Source organism: Bombus terrestris, chromosome 10 (genome assembly GCF_910591885.1).
Source record: "Bombus terrestris chromosome 10, iyBomTerr1.2, whole genome shotgun sequence".
In the NCBI taxonomy this organism is placed as follows: domain Eukaryota; kingdom Metazoa; phylum Arthropoda; class Insecta; order Hymenoptera; family Apidae; genus Bombus; species Bombus terrestris.
The window spans coordinates 13,975,955-13,990,598 of NC_063278.1; the positions used below are offsets into that span (position 1 = coordinate 13,975,955).

General features: G+C 32.2%; 1 protein-coding gene and 1 long non-coding RNA gene across 5 annotated transcripts in view; one reads left to right on the forward strand and one right to left on the reverse strand.

The window, feature by feature from the left end:
* The window catches only part of LOC100646810 (uridine phosphorylase 1), a 46,431-nt gene that overhangs the window by 12,362 nt on the left and 19,425 nt on the right, over window positions 1–14,644 (forward strand). Inside the window, exon 1 of one of the 2 annotated variants that reach the window (XM_003402564.4) lies at window positions 13,232–13,611. The exons of the other annotated variant lie outside the window; for it this stretch is intronic. Within the exon in view, the coding sequence (XP_003402612.1) occupies window positions 13,490–13,611 (122 nt within the window). The 5' untranslated portion in view covers window positions 13,232–13,489. Of the gene's footprint in view, window positions 1–13,231; window positions 13,612–14,644 lie in introns of those variants that run through there. 2 annotated transcript variants of the gene reach the window in all.
* LOC100646931 lies at window positions 6,089–13,138 on the reverse strand. 3 transcript variants are annotated; one of them, XR_007225347.1, is made up of 3 exons: window positions 12,540–13,138; window positions 11,927–12,454; window positions 6,089–8,732 (listed from the first exon to the last, which is right to left on the reverse strand). It is a non-coding gene; the product is annotated as an uncharacterized LOC100646931 (long non-coding RNA). The 3 variants fall into 3 exon arrangements; XR_007225348.1 differs by having other exon boundaries at window positions 6,089–6,840; window positions 6,903–8,732; window positions 11,927–13,138; XR_007225346.1 differs by having other exon boundaries at window positions 11,927–13,138.

Consider the following 14,644-nt stretch of genomic DNA (forward strand, 5'->3'; position numbering starts at 1 on the left):
TGCTGCTTCAAAGTCATGCTGATGATCATCATAATTTTCGAATGCCACGGTACTGGATGAACCGGCAGCACTGGATGAACCAACGGCACTAGATGAACCGACGGCACTAGATGAACCGGCGGCATTTTTATCGAGAATATTTGTGGCATTGACGACGTCGATGGTGTCGGTGATGTTAAAGGAACCGCCCTTGCTGAAGGTACAGGAGATGGTAAATCAATTATACATTTGGAACACAAATGTTGGAAATATCGCGGATGTTGAAGGCACGGCTAACTCATCCACTAATATCGAATTAAACGGCGAAGTTGAATTAACTGGCGGATTTTAATCATCTGACAATGTCAAAGGATCTGGCAGTGGTTCTTCATCTTCTGATTATTCTAAATCACGTCCCATAAAATATCGGATGTTGAATGTAGGAATTATATTATTCATTTTATGATTTCAAACCTATCAAAAAAAAAAAGAAATTAAAATATCTACTAACTGTAACAAGCCGATATTATCGAAGTAATCTCAGTACCGTGTGTTTTAGCGCAAAAGTTAAAAATTGTCTTTGAAGAATTACACCGATTTTATTTGATAATTGAAGCGCTTGAAGAATCACGAAACTTTCTGTACAATCTACATAAATTCTTTCGCTACGATATTTTGACTTACAAATGGTAAAACGTTTTTAGTTAACTTATTCTCGATATTTTAAATATTGTACGTTTTTAGTTAACTTATTTTCGATATTTTAAATATTATACGTGTACAACTGATCAAACAGATATATGTTACAGACAAAACATACCAATATCAGATGTTCACGTTCTGCTTTAACAGCTCACTAACTCTTCAAATGGAATTTTAATAAAAATTTAATATCTTGTTCTTGTATATTTTATATTTTTAGATTTACTAAAATACTGAACCTCGCTGCTAATGTAGCGGCACATGATTCAGAGGACAATTCAAATCATGTTATTGTTTTGCCTCAAGACCGTTAGATTACAAGTAATGCACAAATGAAGTAATGAACGAATAATGAACAAATAAACTCCGGGCAAAACAATGTCGCCGCTACAAGTAACCTTCGAATGAAGACGAATTTAAATTTTCCGACTCTCCTCTAACAGTATCTAGTGTATCTTCGAGTATCTTACGAGCGTCTATCAAGTTACGCGACGAGCATTTACGAGTATTTATTCCGCGATTTTATTTTGCCATTTATACTTTATACTAACGATTAACGTCTACGTTTGTATCTAAATTTATTGTCTTAATATTCGACGGTTACAACAACAAGTAATCTCATAATCCTCATAGCCTACGTCCTCTTCACACAAACATCTACAGAAGCGTTTAGTATAAACGTAAGAGTATGAAACTTAAGTAGTAAGTAAGTAAATAATTATAATTATTTTTTCATTTGTTTTCACTTGTTATCAACAACTTTCCAATAATCCACATTCGATCGTTTCCTTTCGACGCACTGGAAGCATACGTTTCCTGTTCAGAGTTTTTCTTTTTTTTACAAAAATCGAATATAATGTCCATAAATTGTGCCTCCATCAGGGACAAGTTGAATAGAAATAAAAATACACATCACAAAAGACGCCTACTGTTAAGTAGCTGGGAATTTAATTCCAAAAACACGCAGGAATTACTAGAAATTAATTCACGGCAATTTCTTTGGAGCGCACAAAATTTGGTTCAGAAAGTTTCTAATTTTGATGAAAATCTAGCAGGAATTAAAGCAAATATTTATGATAAATTGTCAGTATTAGAAATTTTTCAACTTTTCCTTTCAAAAAGTGTGCTTAAACATATTGTGAGAGAAACTAACAATTATTTTACCACAAAAACTTCATAATTGACTGCGCAGAGAGCAATTCGTTTCTCAGAGTTAACATGCTCAGGCTTAACGTGCTAATTTACTTGTCCGAGTTGTAAACTTTATAATGTGTCGTGTGAGAAATTCCAACTTGCCAAAAAATAGCAGGTGTGTTATCGTAAACCGAGGACAACCTTAAATCTTTAACACTCTGCACTACAGTTATATACTTAAGTAATAAAAAGGAATTAGCAGGATTTACGTTATCCGTTTTAGTTGAACATAATATATTTACCTACATAATATGATATAAATAGGTATGTTTTTGAAAATAACAATGAAAATTCATATTTTGACACTGATAAATTGCAGCTATTTTGACGTAGATATTGTCATTCTTTGTGTTTCTCGAAGAATGGAAATTGTAAGAAAAAGATATCTAATAGCGTAACATTCCAGAAATTCTAGCTTTAAGAAACCAGAAACGGATCTGATAACAGTTCGTTACAAATTTGAGTTACACGCAATAATAAATAGACCGTGGTATTTGTGATATTTATTTATTTATTCTATGAAATGTAAAGCTGTAAAGATAAATGCAAAAAAAAACAACCTTTTAGATAGATCTTTTGACACAAGTGTCTCTTTAATCTACTCAGGTGCGTTTAAAACTGCGAACTCTAAGAACGATAAACGTGCGTTTTATGCTAAGAGCAGGAGCACTGAATACATTTAAAAATGAAAGGGAAGGAAATTGAACATATTATGGTGCAACTGCCAGGCAGTTTAACATGAAATACCGTTGCACATCTACTCAGCATACAGAGTGGCTGGCAACAGTCTCTCTCCAAATTGTATTTCCGTTATAAGTGTTATAATGCGCTATAAACGATACGTTAATCAAATTCTCGTTATAAAATATTTGTTAACGTTTATCTTGTAGAGTCTTTGTTTTACTTAGATTCTATTTTTAACAACTCCCAAATATATGAGAAAACCACGCTATAACTATACATTTTTCCCTTTTATTTATTTTATCTATGCATATTATTATTATTATATATTATATATTATTATTTCTTGTATTTGTATGGAAAAAGTGGTTGGCATGATGAAAGAATAACAGAAGTTATGCCACAAAACGCATATGTGTACACATGCACGTCTGTTTGAGAGAGAAAGTATAGTTCTTTAGGTAAGATAGTAATTGAAGGCAATGGAAAAAACGCACCAGTTTTACTAATATGCAGTATCAAACATGGATAAATATAATATACAGGGTGGTTGGTAACTGGTGGTACAAGCGGAAAGGGGACGATTCTACGCGAAAAAAGAAGTCGAAAATATAGAATAAAAATTTTTCATTTGAGGCTTTGTTTTCGAGAAAATCGACTTTGAATTTTCATTCGGTACGCTTGTACTTTATCACGTCTCGTTATAACGGATCTCACTGTAGATCGTTGTCTCGATGGATATTATCGCAGTTTAAGTTTGTTTTTGCCGTAACGGAAAATTAGGAATACATAATGAAATAATATGAAGTAATCATAAAGTTTATTATTACAAAAATTGCTGAAAATGTTGCCCATTCTGTCGAACACATACTTCTGCTCTTCTAATTAAATTTCTATGAACACTTTCTAACGTATTCGATTGTTTTTAAATATGAAAGGCTACAATAATCTTTTCTTTCAATTGCTCGCAACTTGCGATTTCTTCAGAATAGACAATTGATTTAATATGGCTCCATAAATAAAAGTCAAGCGGAGTTAAGTCAGGAGAGCGCGGTGGCCAAGCTATTGTTCCAGCACGACCAATCCAGCCTTGGTAATGTTGGTTTAAAAAATCTCTCACATGACGACTAAAATGTGGCGGTGCGCCGTCTTGTTGAAAAATTAAACTTCCGTTATAACGAGACCTGATAAAGTGCACGCGTACCGAGCGAAAATTCAAAGTCGATTTTCTCGAAAACAAAGCCTCAAACGAAACATTTTTATTCTATATTTTCGACTTCTTTTTTCGCATAGAATCACCCCCTTTCCGCTTGTATCACCAGTTACCAACCACCCTATATATGAATATATATTGATCCTGTTTACAATCACATTGATCATGTTTTTAATTTGTTACAATATGCATAATGTATTCCTTCATTTTTAGCAATGATATTTTCATTAATTTCTAAATTTAAATTTAAACGAATAGATATATTTTCGCGTTCTTTATTTTCACACGTATTCGCTGAATTTTAACAAAATAAATATTCTTGTTTTATTTTTACTTATTTGTTTAAATTACATCAACCCACGTCGCTTACGTGACATTAAAAACAAAAGGTTACAGCTTGGGTCGTATCAATAACGAAGAAATAAATATTCTCGTATTATTAATATAATTAAGTTAAATTGAAAAGTATTGATACGTTTCAAAAACTATAATACATTGGAACATGATTTCACAGTCCTAGTCGCTTCTTTACAAAGTTAATTATATTGCAAACGTAACGTAATTTGTTTGTTTTACAAGTAACCACGTGCAAAGTATAATGAGCGATTGTCAATCTAGTTAAAACTATTTGATGTTTCAGACGAAACTATCAAACGATAATGCAGAACTTATCTCATAAGTATCGTTTCTAATACGACGCATGAAGTTGGAAACATGTTGCAAATTTCGATGACCAGTTCCACACGATTCTGTATTTCTCTGTGAACGATTTGTTGCGTGAAACGTAGCGGAAGCACTGCCACGTGTAAAACTCGCCAGCATTTGCTGAAATTAAATTGGAAATGTTCACCGCCTTTTGCATATTCGCAACAGAAAGAGATCTCATTGAAACCGTAGTTTCGTATTTACTTTCAATATTATCTTCTTTTTTTATCATCTGGAAATTTTGCTTTGCTTTTAAACGGAAATAGGCAACCTATAAAATAAATAAATAAAATAAATAAAATTGTAGTATACCAGATAATACATGTAGTAAATGATATATGGTAAAAAATATATAAAGTAAATGATACACATTATTTGTATTCCTGTCAGATAAAACGAATTAAATTGCAATTTTAGGCATTTTAAGTAAGAAAAATCGATATTTGAAAAATACTTTCTCCAAAGATGAATATTATTCGACTGCCTCTGCTCTGCATTCTTTGTAAGATCCCATTGAGTCAAACTTTGAATCGTATGTTTCATCAAGTAAAAAAGTTTATTTTTTGGTTCTCCAGTAAAGGGTTTTTTTACTTTTCCTATATCGAAGTTATATGAACCGGATTTTAATGTTCTCATTTATTTACATGTTGTATGACGAAGAAGTCGGCGTAAACCAACGTGTACCTCAAAGCTAGTTACTTTGTAATCGTTCATCAGAGTCAGATCATGCTCAAATAAAAATAACAGCGCATTCAATTTGAAAAACACAAAAATTTATTTAATTTAAATAGACATCCTCTTACTCTTTTCTATTAAACAGTTGAAAAATGAAAATCTGTATTTTGGAGAACTCAAAGATTATTTAAATAAGTATTTATTTTCTCTTTTTTATTAAATGTTTAAAACCTCGTATTTTTTCAGTTATAGAAGCATCTACGATAATTCTATAGACATAGAATAACATCAATTTTTCCAACAATGTTTTAAATTTTTTAATTTATACTTTTCATAATTAAATTTACATTCCTTATATATAAATTAAAAAATTAACTTTTTAAACTAAGTTTTCAAGTAACTGTAAATACGAAGTCAGTATATTTGATGATCGTGATCTCTATAGTTAAGAACACATAAAATAAGCACATGCTATTAATGAAACAAAACGTGAACGTAAAAGTGTAATTCAAGATTCATTGTGTAAATCAGATTCTCTGACAGTGTCATTTGTACATATGAGAAATGTTTATCAGACAGCTTGAAAAAGTTAATTAAATAAACACTATATAAGCATTTATTTTATAAAGCATAAAATGGATGATAGGATTTATAGAAAGTTACTGCATTGTTAAATAGTTAACAGTATCAGTAATCGTGATTTGTTAGAGATTTCTGTCGTATATTAATACAAAGAATTGCAATTCTGAGTAATCGATTGCAGTTATTGCGTTCCTGAAAAATACGAAGAAATCAATCTAGCCAGTGAAAGCTGATATTTATTGACATTAATTATCAGTGAAAAATACTTTTCAATCACAAATTATCGTTATATGATTATGACCACACATGATATTTCTCTGGATGATAAGTTATCAATTGAAATTAAAGCCAAGAACATTATCTTCTTCCAATTTATTGTGCAGAGATCTTACTTCATACAATAGGAATTTTTAATTTTCTATTTATCGCAGAGAAAACAGTCCATTACGTTGTGTTATCTCTATTGTGTTATTGTTTACTATGGATATTATTATTTTCTTAGAAACAATTCTGTTCTTTATTTAAATTTGTTTCTTAAAAGTGAAAATTTATTTTTCAAAATAGCAATGTTAAATATACAATATTTTGTATAAATTATTTTCGTAAAAATGTCTTAATTTAAAGACATAAGAAATCTTTTGTATTGTATTTCTTCAAAAAGGCTACATGCAGTATGTTGCCCCTATATTAAACTAAAAATTTGTTTACATTAAGAATAGCTTGTGTTAAGTAAATATGTGACTGTTTATTATATTTATTAGTATAAAATACTATTTGTGAAGAAGAATGATAAAAGAGTTTTGTACATAGCCACATACAGATATCAGCTTAAAATTCAAAGCATCCTTCCTACCCTTAAGAAACTCACCCCCGCAATATCTTGCAGTCTAAAATGCTAGCCCCTCTGCACCATTTAACAACTGAAAAATTCCACTTAATATCTGCGATGCCTTCTAAGAAAACTGCTTGTGACGCTTTATCTGTCCCACCCTATATAATCTCGAGCCTTTCGAAATAACAAAATGTGGATGACTGTACATTAGGAAAAAAAGTTAAACAAACTCGAATTCAGGTTAGTGTCAGTAAACGAGCTAACATAGCGTTAGCGTCTGAAAAACAAAACAAAACAAATAACAGATAGATAACAGATATAGATTTTTAAGAAGCTCACCTTAACGTGATGTTTCTTCTAACATACATTTAATATTAATAATTTTTCATCCCACAAGGAAGATTGAAAATACGGTGGAATCTTCAGCATCTGAATTTGTGCAAGAATTTGATCGAAGATAGCTATTTCGTACTTTAGAACTTGGAGGGAATATCATTGAAGTGATGACAGTAAAGGACAAATGTAAATGACTGGAAAAAGTGAACGCTACGAAACTGGAATGTATAACCTGATTAAGAGAAAACAGCTGCTTGGAAAATAAGAATATGTATAAAGTATTCCTTGGAGCCACTGTGTGGAATAATGAGAAAGAAGGAAGTAGGAGCGGTTAAAGTGACCGTATTCAGGGTTTCAATGTTTTAACATAGGAGCACTGTATATAGGGTGTCTTGGAATACAAACAGGGTGTCACTCTACGTGTATACAAAAATAAGTCGAATGAATTGATGAATAATCGAAATGAGAAAGAAGGAAGCAGGAGTGGTTAAAGTGACCGTATTCAGGGTTTCAATGTTTTAACATAGGAGCACTGTATATAGGGTGTCTTGGAATACAAACAGGGTGTCACTCTACGTGTATACAAAAATAGGTCGAATAAATTGATGAATAATCGAAATGAGAAAGAAGGAAGCAGGAGCGGTTAAAGTGACCGTATTCAGGGTTTCAATGTTTTAACATAGGAGCATTGTATATAGGGTGTCTTGGAATACAAACAGGGCGTCACTCTACGTGTATACAAAAATAAGTCGAATAAATTTCTCCCTTTGACATGTTGTTTTCGAGAAAGTCGAGCTCGAGGTAGCTATCACCGGCACTTCGCTTATTGTGCTAATTGCACGAGCTCGATTTTCTCAAAACTCAGGCCTAAATCAACAGAAATGTTCTTTTTATGTAGCATACGTACGTATACAAATAACTTCTTGTCTGAGCTTATCAACTACCTTAAGACACCCCGTATCGTGTTCACAGTAAAGTGCCTCATGCGCCTCTTTTCTTCTTCAGTTACCCCTTATGCGTCTATATTATAAAGGAAACTCTGCGATACGTAATAAAGCGACTAAAGTCTAAGACTCAGGTATTATAAATGTCAGAGCAATGCGATGATAGATACCAATACGTGTGAACAATAGGGCTGCCAGAATACCTAAGAAAATAAGGAGAAGGTCAAAAGATAATAGCACGAGCATAGTGTGGAGAGTTGGAAAATTGAAATAGGCACTGGGAGGAGGAGAAGGAGGAGGAGGATAAATTCGAGGATCTAATTCACTTAACAGGCAATTATAAGGAAACCAAATGACGTGTCAGGTCGGAAGACGTAGTAAAAGACGAGTAAAAGACAGGATAGAAGGATCATGGAATGAGTGGAGAAGCTGGAAAAGAAAAGAATAGAAAAGAATAGAAGAAGGCAAGGTGCAAGCAGGCTGAAGAGAGTTTTAGCGAAGACAGTGGAATAAATGGCACAATTTGCAGACCTTGGTACGAAAACCGGGCAAACGCAGATTTTACAAGTTGTGTGGAATTGAATAAAACTGAATTAATTATGACTCGTTTAAGCGATTAATATTTTGGACTTAGAAAGGCATTCGTGTGACGAATGATATGAGAAATGATGTCTCTTATATTTCTGAAGAATGGCTCTTGTACGAAAATACTCGGAATTTGAAATGAAATATTTTCTTCTTTCACATCTTTATTTTTCCTTGACTTTCTTCCGTGCTCCGCAAACAGTTCCTTAGATAAACCACTGACATCCGGCTGTCGTCTCTCGTTTGCACATATTTACTTCTCCATGACTGATACGATTCTTGTTCGTCCGAACACATTTCGAATCTGCAAGAAAAAAGACACGCGATTAATAGAATTCGAAATACTTTGGCTGACAAGTCAACGCTTCTTCCCAAAGATCACAACGCATAGCTGCAAAGATTCTTATAAACGCATTGAACTTGTCTGATCTTTGTATCGATCGATCGACGATGTATAAAAATATATGAAACTCGAACAAGTACAATTTTTGTAACAGATGGACTCGCCTCATTTTTGCACCAGGATCTTCAATTATTAGTCAGAGTATGTCAGAGTGTCTTAATGGAAGTCAGAATAGAGAGTCAGAATGGAAGAGATAGAGAGAGAGAGAGAGAGAGAGAGAGAGAGAGAGAGAGGTAAATAAAGGTATCTGTATGTATGTAAATAATGGTATGTACGTAAATATTAAAGGTAATATAAGTATGTTCTTGCCAGTGAGGTTGAATAAACATACATGTATATGTATTGATAAATGTAAAAGCATGTGATATTTCTTTGGTACATATTTTCTTGCTTTTGTAAAGACGTAGGACGAAACAGACGTCAAAACGAAAATGAAAACGATGTATAAAGATACAGTTCGAAACTTATTTTCCAAGTTATTCACGAACCGAAACAGATGACGCAGGATTGAGATGCATGAAGAACGAATCGAATACTATATATCTATAAACATTTCTATAAAATTGTTTACAATAGCAATTCACGAACTGTAGTGCAGGATCTTTGGTGGAGGTAATTGTCGGAGGTTTGTAAGTGATTTTTCAAACTAAAAATCTGTAGGCTTAGTTCTAGTTTTGTTTTATGTTTATAAACCATGTAAATCCAAGTCCAATCTGTAGGCCAGCAGAGTAAAACGAATTAATACAATATAAACTAAAATTTGTTATTCAATCTGATTGTTACAAACGAGGGTACTTAACTGAAACTTAGAAGTTTAGTTTTAGTTTTCAAACTGAAAATCTGTAGGCTTAGTTCTAGTTTTGTTTTATGTTTATAAACCATGTAAAACCAAGTTCAATCTTTAGGCCAGTAGAGTGAAGACAATTAATACAATACGAACTAAAATTTGTTATTCAAATAGTGTTATTCTAATTGTTACAAACGTGGGTACTCAACTAAAACTTACAAGTTTAGTTTTAGTTTTGTTCTATATTTGTAAATCGCGTAAAGAAAAAATTCAATTTCTAGACCATCAGGCTGAAAGAAATTAATACAGTGCAAACTAAAATTTGTTATTCAATTTCGCCGTTACAAACGAATATATTTCAGGGAATACGATAGCAATATATATTAATATGGGTCTTGAAACATCGATTACCAAAAGAGTCGATACGATTCGAGCGCTGAATCGAGTGGATTCGTTTAATCGCGTTATAAACGATTGCTGGCTTAAATGATAAAATTTGAATACTTACACTCACACTTACATAGTTAAAAAATTGTTACAAGTGCGTATGCGTTGTGGATAAATGAGCATGATGCGTATTATTGTTTTGTATTTAAGCGGGTGGATTTTTACGCGCTAGCAATGCGAGAATTAAGACAGCTTCAAATTAATTACAAGATTTATAAATACAAGTCGAAAAGGATTTATACCGACTAGTAAATTTTGTCGTGTTAACAATTTATCCGACAGGGAACTTCAGCTCGATCTCGTTATACTTTGAGCCTTATGATTTTGTGGAAACGCACGAGTTTGAAATTGGAAAATTGTTTCTTTAGTTAGATCTGGGAATATTTTTATGATACAGAAATTAGCTATTTTTTCGTCTATAAATAAAAGACTTGCATAGCCCTTGTATTTAGAAACGATACTTTTGCATGGCGTAGTACGTTACTTTTGCTCTTTGTATATTTAATTAAAATACAGAGCACGAAAATTAAATTTATACGCCAGCGCTGAAATATTGTAAAATTTTTGTGTTGTTCCAAACCATGAATCTCTGACGCGAAATTAATACTTCATATCACGTTTGAGTTTGGTTTTTTTCCTTCAAATTGTATCGATACTGTATCGAAATTTGCAACACGGACGAAAACAGGGAATTTTGAATAATACAAATTAATTGGACGTTATCTCAATATTATCAATGGAATTTGCTTGATTATCGATGGAAGATTAATTAATTTGTTACAAAGAAAATTTTTTTATTCAAAATGCCGTTATTTACTGTATATGATTTTGCATGTATTTCAGGATATATTTTGCCAAATATTTTTATTAAAGTTAGATATTTGATATTAACATTGGCAAATAGAAAATATAGAGATATGATCTAAAAGTGAGCCGCTTCCGTTTCCTTATCTTTTTTTACATACATTATGAAATTGGATAATAATAATATGATAAATTCGATAAAATGTGATTCATGTTATTGCGCGCTGTGTAATATCTACTGCAGATAAATAAAAAATGATTTCAACACTTACCCAAATATTATTTAGTACGCGAGATGAGATGAAAATATTATTTTTCTTGTCCAAGTAATTGTGTCATCAAGAGTTCTATGATTACTTCTACTTTGTATTTAAATGCACTTGCTGTTGGAACGACGGTTCATCTATTTATCAATTTCTGCGTGGAGTCATCCGACTAATTTATAATTATAATTTATAGTCACAATTTTTATTTATAGACAAATTACTTGGAGATATAACAGAAATTCTTTGATTTTTAAATATAAAAATGAAGAAATGGTAAATATCGTTTAAGCGAGAAAATATTTCTACATTTATTATGCTTGTTAAAAAATAAATTATCGAAAGAGAAGTTGAAAATGTGATCATTTCGCACAGTATAAAATTATGGTATAATTTTTTCAGGGTAGATGCATATGTAATAACACTACAGAATTATTTGACTGCTTTAGAATATTTAGAATGGTGTTTACAAATTTGCACGAACTCTTAAAATTAATGGTTATTTGAACGATACAATATCGAATAAAATGTCTATCGTTTTATGATAAATATTTGTACTATACTAATCCTTGACTCTAGTATTGTTAAATTAAATGTGACTAGAATAATTTGAGTTAATTTTGTTTAATCTCAATTTCAGTAGTTTACGTCAAAGAATAAAGATTATTGATAAAAATACAGATACAATTATCATAGAATAAAAAAAACGTAAACCAGGCTCGACTGAAACTGGTATATCAGTGAATGGATGAGATCTAAAAATACAGAAAAATAGAAAAAAAACATTTACTCACATTTTTTTGAAGCATGTAAGTGAGTTCACTCGGCTACCTATTTACTCTTATACAGAATTCTAAAGAATTCAGTTCGTTTTTTTACGAATTATCCGCTGTTCTTAGAATCGATAGCACGAACCAATTGATTTTATCGGAGAAATTATCTAATTTTATCTTCTTCAAACTCAATGCGATGTATTTTTGCAAGTGTACAAAATTTGTAATCTGTAATATGGATTTGAAGAGAAGTAAAATGGATTCCCCTCATCTTCATACGCTGGCAACTACAATAATTGTCATTATTTCTGTATTTTAATGTCTTATAATACAAAAATGAAGAAACTTAGCTGTCTTTTAAATCCAGTTTGTCTTCTGTTATTTCCACTTAGACGATGAAATAAATCATTTATAGTTGACTTATAATTGCTGTTTTATTGCAAAAACGTAGCAGGCGTAGTTATTGCTATAATGGACAGAGAAATTTTGTATTCTTTTACATTCCAATCGCATATTTTCTTCTGGATTCTCATCAATCTTTTCTACTTTCTACAAACCGATTTTTATTCGATAATCATTCTACACTATTATTAACCGAATGGTAGAAGACAAGACAATTCACACTCATTATTACATTCATTAACACTGTCGAGAGCTTTTCATTAACATTTGTCTACGATTGTTAACAATTGATCTTCACCAACAACAACAAAGCTTTTTTCTATGTCATAAAGTTTTACGTAGATGATACGTATAAATCATAGCGAACGTTCCGTAAAATGTTCCACCATTTACAGTAGCTACGAAAAGTATCAGCACATATTTATTTGCCAATAAAGTATTTTTTACCAGATCCTACGTCATGATATCCGCGATATTAAATTTTTGCAAATGTGTGAAAACGCTACTAAATGATATGAAATTTAATATCTTTCGCGGTCAAATAATTAATATGACGATAGAGCCAATAGTGTGCAAATACTTGCCGCAGCCATTGTAAGTCGATACCACACACGTGTTGTAAAGCATCGTACACAACGGTGCGCCTACGAAAACAAGAAAAACGCAGAAACGTAATAGAACTGTCGGTTATCGATGAGTTTTCGAAGAATCACGCGTTAAAAATGATTCGATGACTGTTGTAATATCTCAATTCACTCGCGCTCCACATACATTTGCAGTGGGCACACGTACACAAATAACCGCGACCAGTTATGCAGCTAGACGTATGTACGCACGTATGCTGTCGGCGTTAGTGTGCGTCACCTTAGCTGTCATTTGGCAGCGAACGACGAAGTGGTGGGAACGCAAATGGCGGAGACTCGAATCGGGATATAAAGCTCCCTCGAAGCATCACAAAGATTCTATTCGGAGACCGGCACTTGATCGACATCGTTCACAGGAATCTGGCTCTTGCTCTAACCTTGGAGATTCCAAAGCACAGCCGCGAAACAGTCGTGATCGGTTAGTCGATATTTCTTCGACCTCCCGCCGTTTCGTTCGATCGAACGTCCGTCGCGGTCGTGCTAGATCCCGCGAAATTGTCCCACGCAAGCGACGAAGAGTGTTGATCTTGCGATCGAGATGCCCATTTGTACGTGCAAAGATCGCGCTCTGGACGAGAGCCACGTGTGTCAGATGAATCCTTCGGACGAGCATGAGGATATCGAGCATGAGTGGAATACCGAGTATGATCCCGCAGTTAGGTACGTTTGGTTTTTCTTTGTATTTTATTTTCTACTTCATTCTGTATTTGTAGGATATTTTACGAAAGCGTGTCGAAAGAATAGGTCGGAGGAATTTATGTCACCTAACTAGCGCTCACTCGAGGAAATTTGAGGTTATTTCGTTAAAAAAGGAACTTCGACTTTTCGCTGGAAAAGTATGAGATAGATACGTTTTTATATGTATTAAATTAGTACGTGCGATTATTAAGTTTAAGTTATTACGTTACGTTCATTCAACCATTTCTTGACGTAATAACGTTATAATCAATTAATCTTACAGGCGAGGAAGTGTGAATATTCTGGAAGATTAGTTAATACGGAGATGTAGTACTATGACGCATTAAAATTTTTATCCGTGCAATCCCATAATTTGTAAAACCAAAAATTCGAGCGAATTAGACAAGCAATCGACCAAACGTAAAATCTCTAATGAACTTATTAAAAATAAAGGAATATATTATAATAAATAAATAATAAATTATAATAAAATAAAGGAATATATATATTAATTATATATATTATAGGAATTTATTTATTATATACTTATTAAAAATAAAGGAACTATATTATCTTGCACTTCATTTCTCTTCATAAATCGTGGATATTAGAAATGATATCGAACTCTTCAAATTAATACTTTCTAAACTTTATAAATCGCAAAAATATAAATTGCAGCTTGACGAATTATGAATCACATAAATTGTGTTAAATTTTATATTTTTGTACTATAAGGTGGGTAATATCTATTTTAATTCAATTGTTTCAGTGATTTTGGACCGTGATTATAGTTTCCAACAGCCAATTAATATAATGTTGAGATATAAAACATTTATTCTGAAAGAATTTGTATTGTATATTTTGCAAAATTTAACATGTTTATATATCAACAATATATATCATTTCAAGGCATATTTACGCGGTGGTAGATTATAATCGATACAGTATTCGACGTATCGTTGAATGCTGATCGAAATATTTTAGTGCAAAGACATACTTGTACATGCGTGTTTAC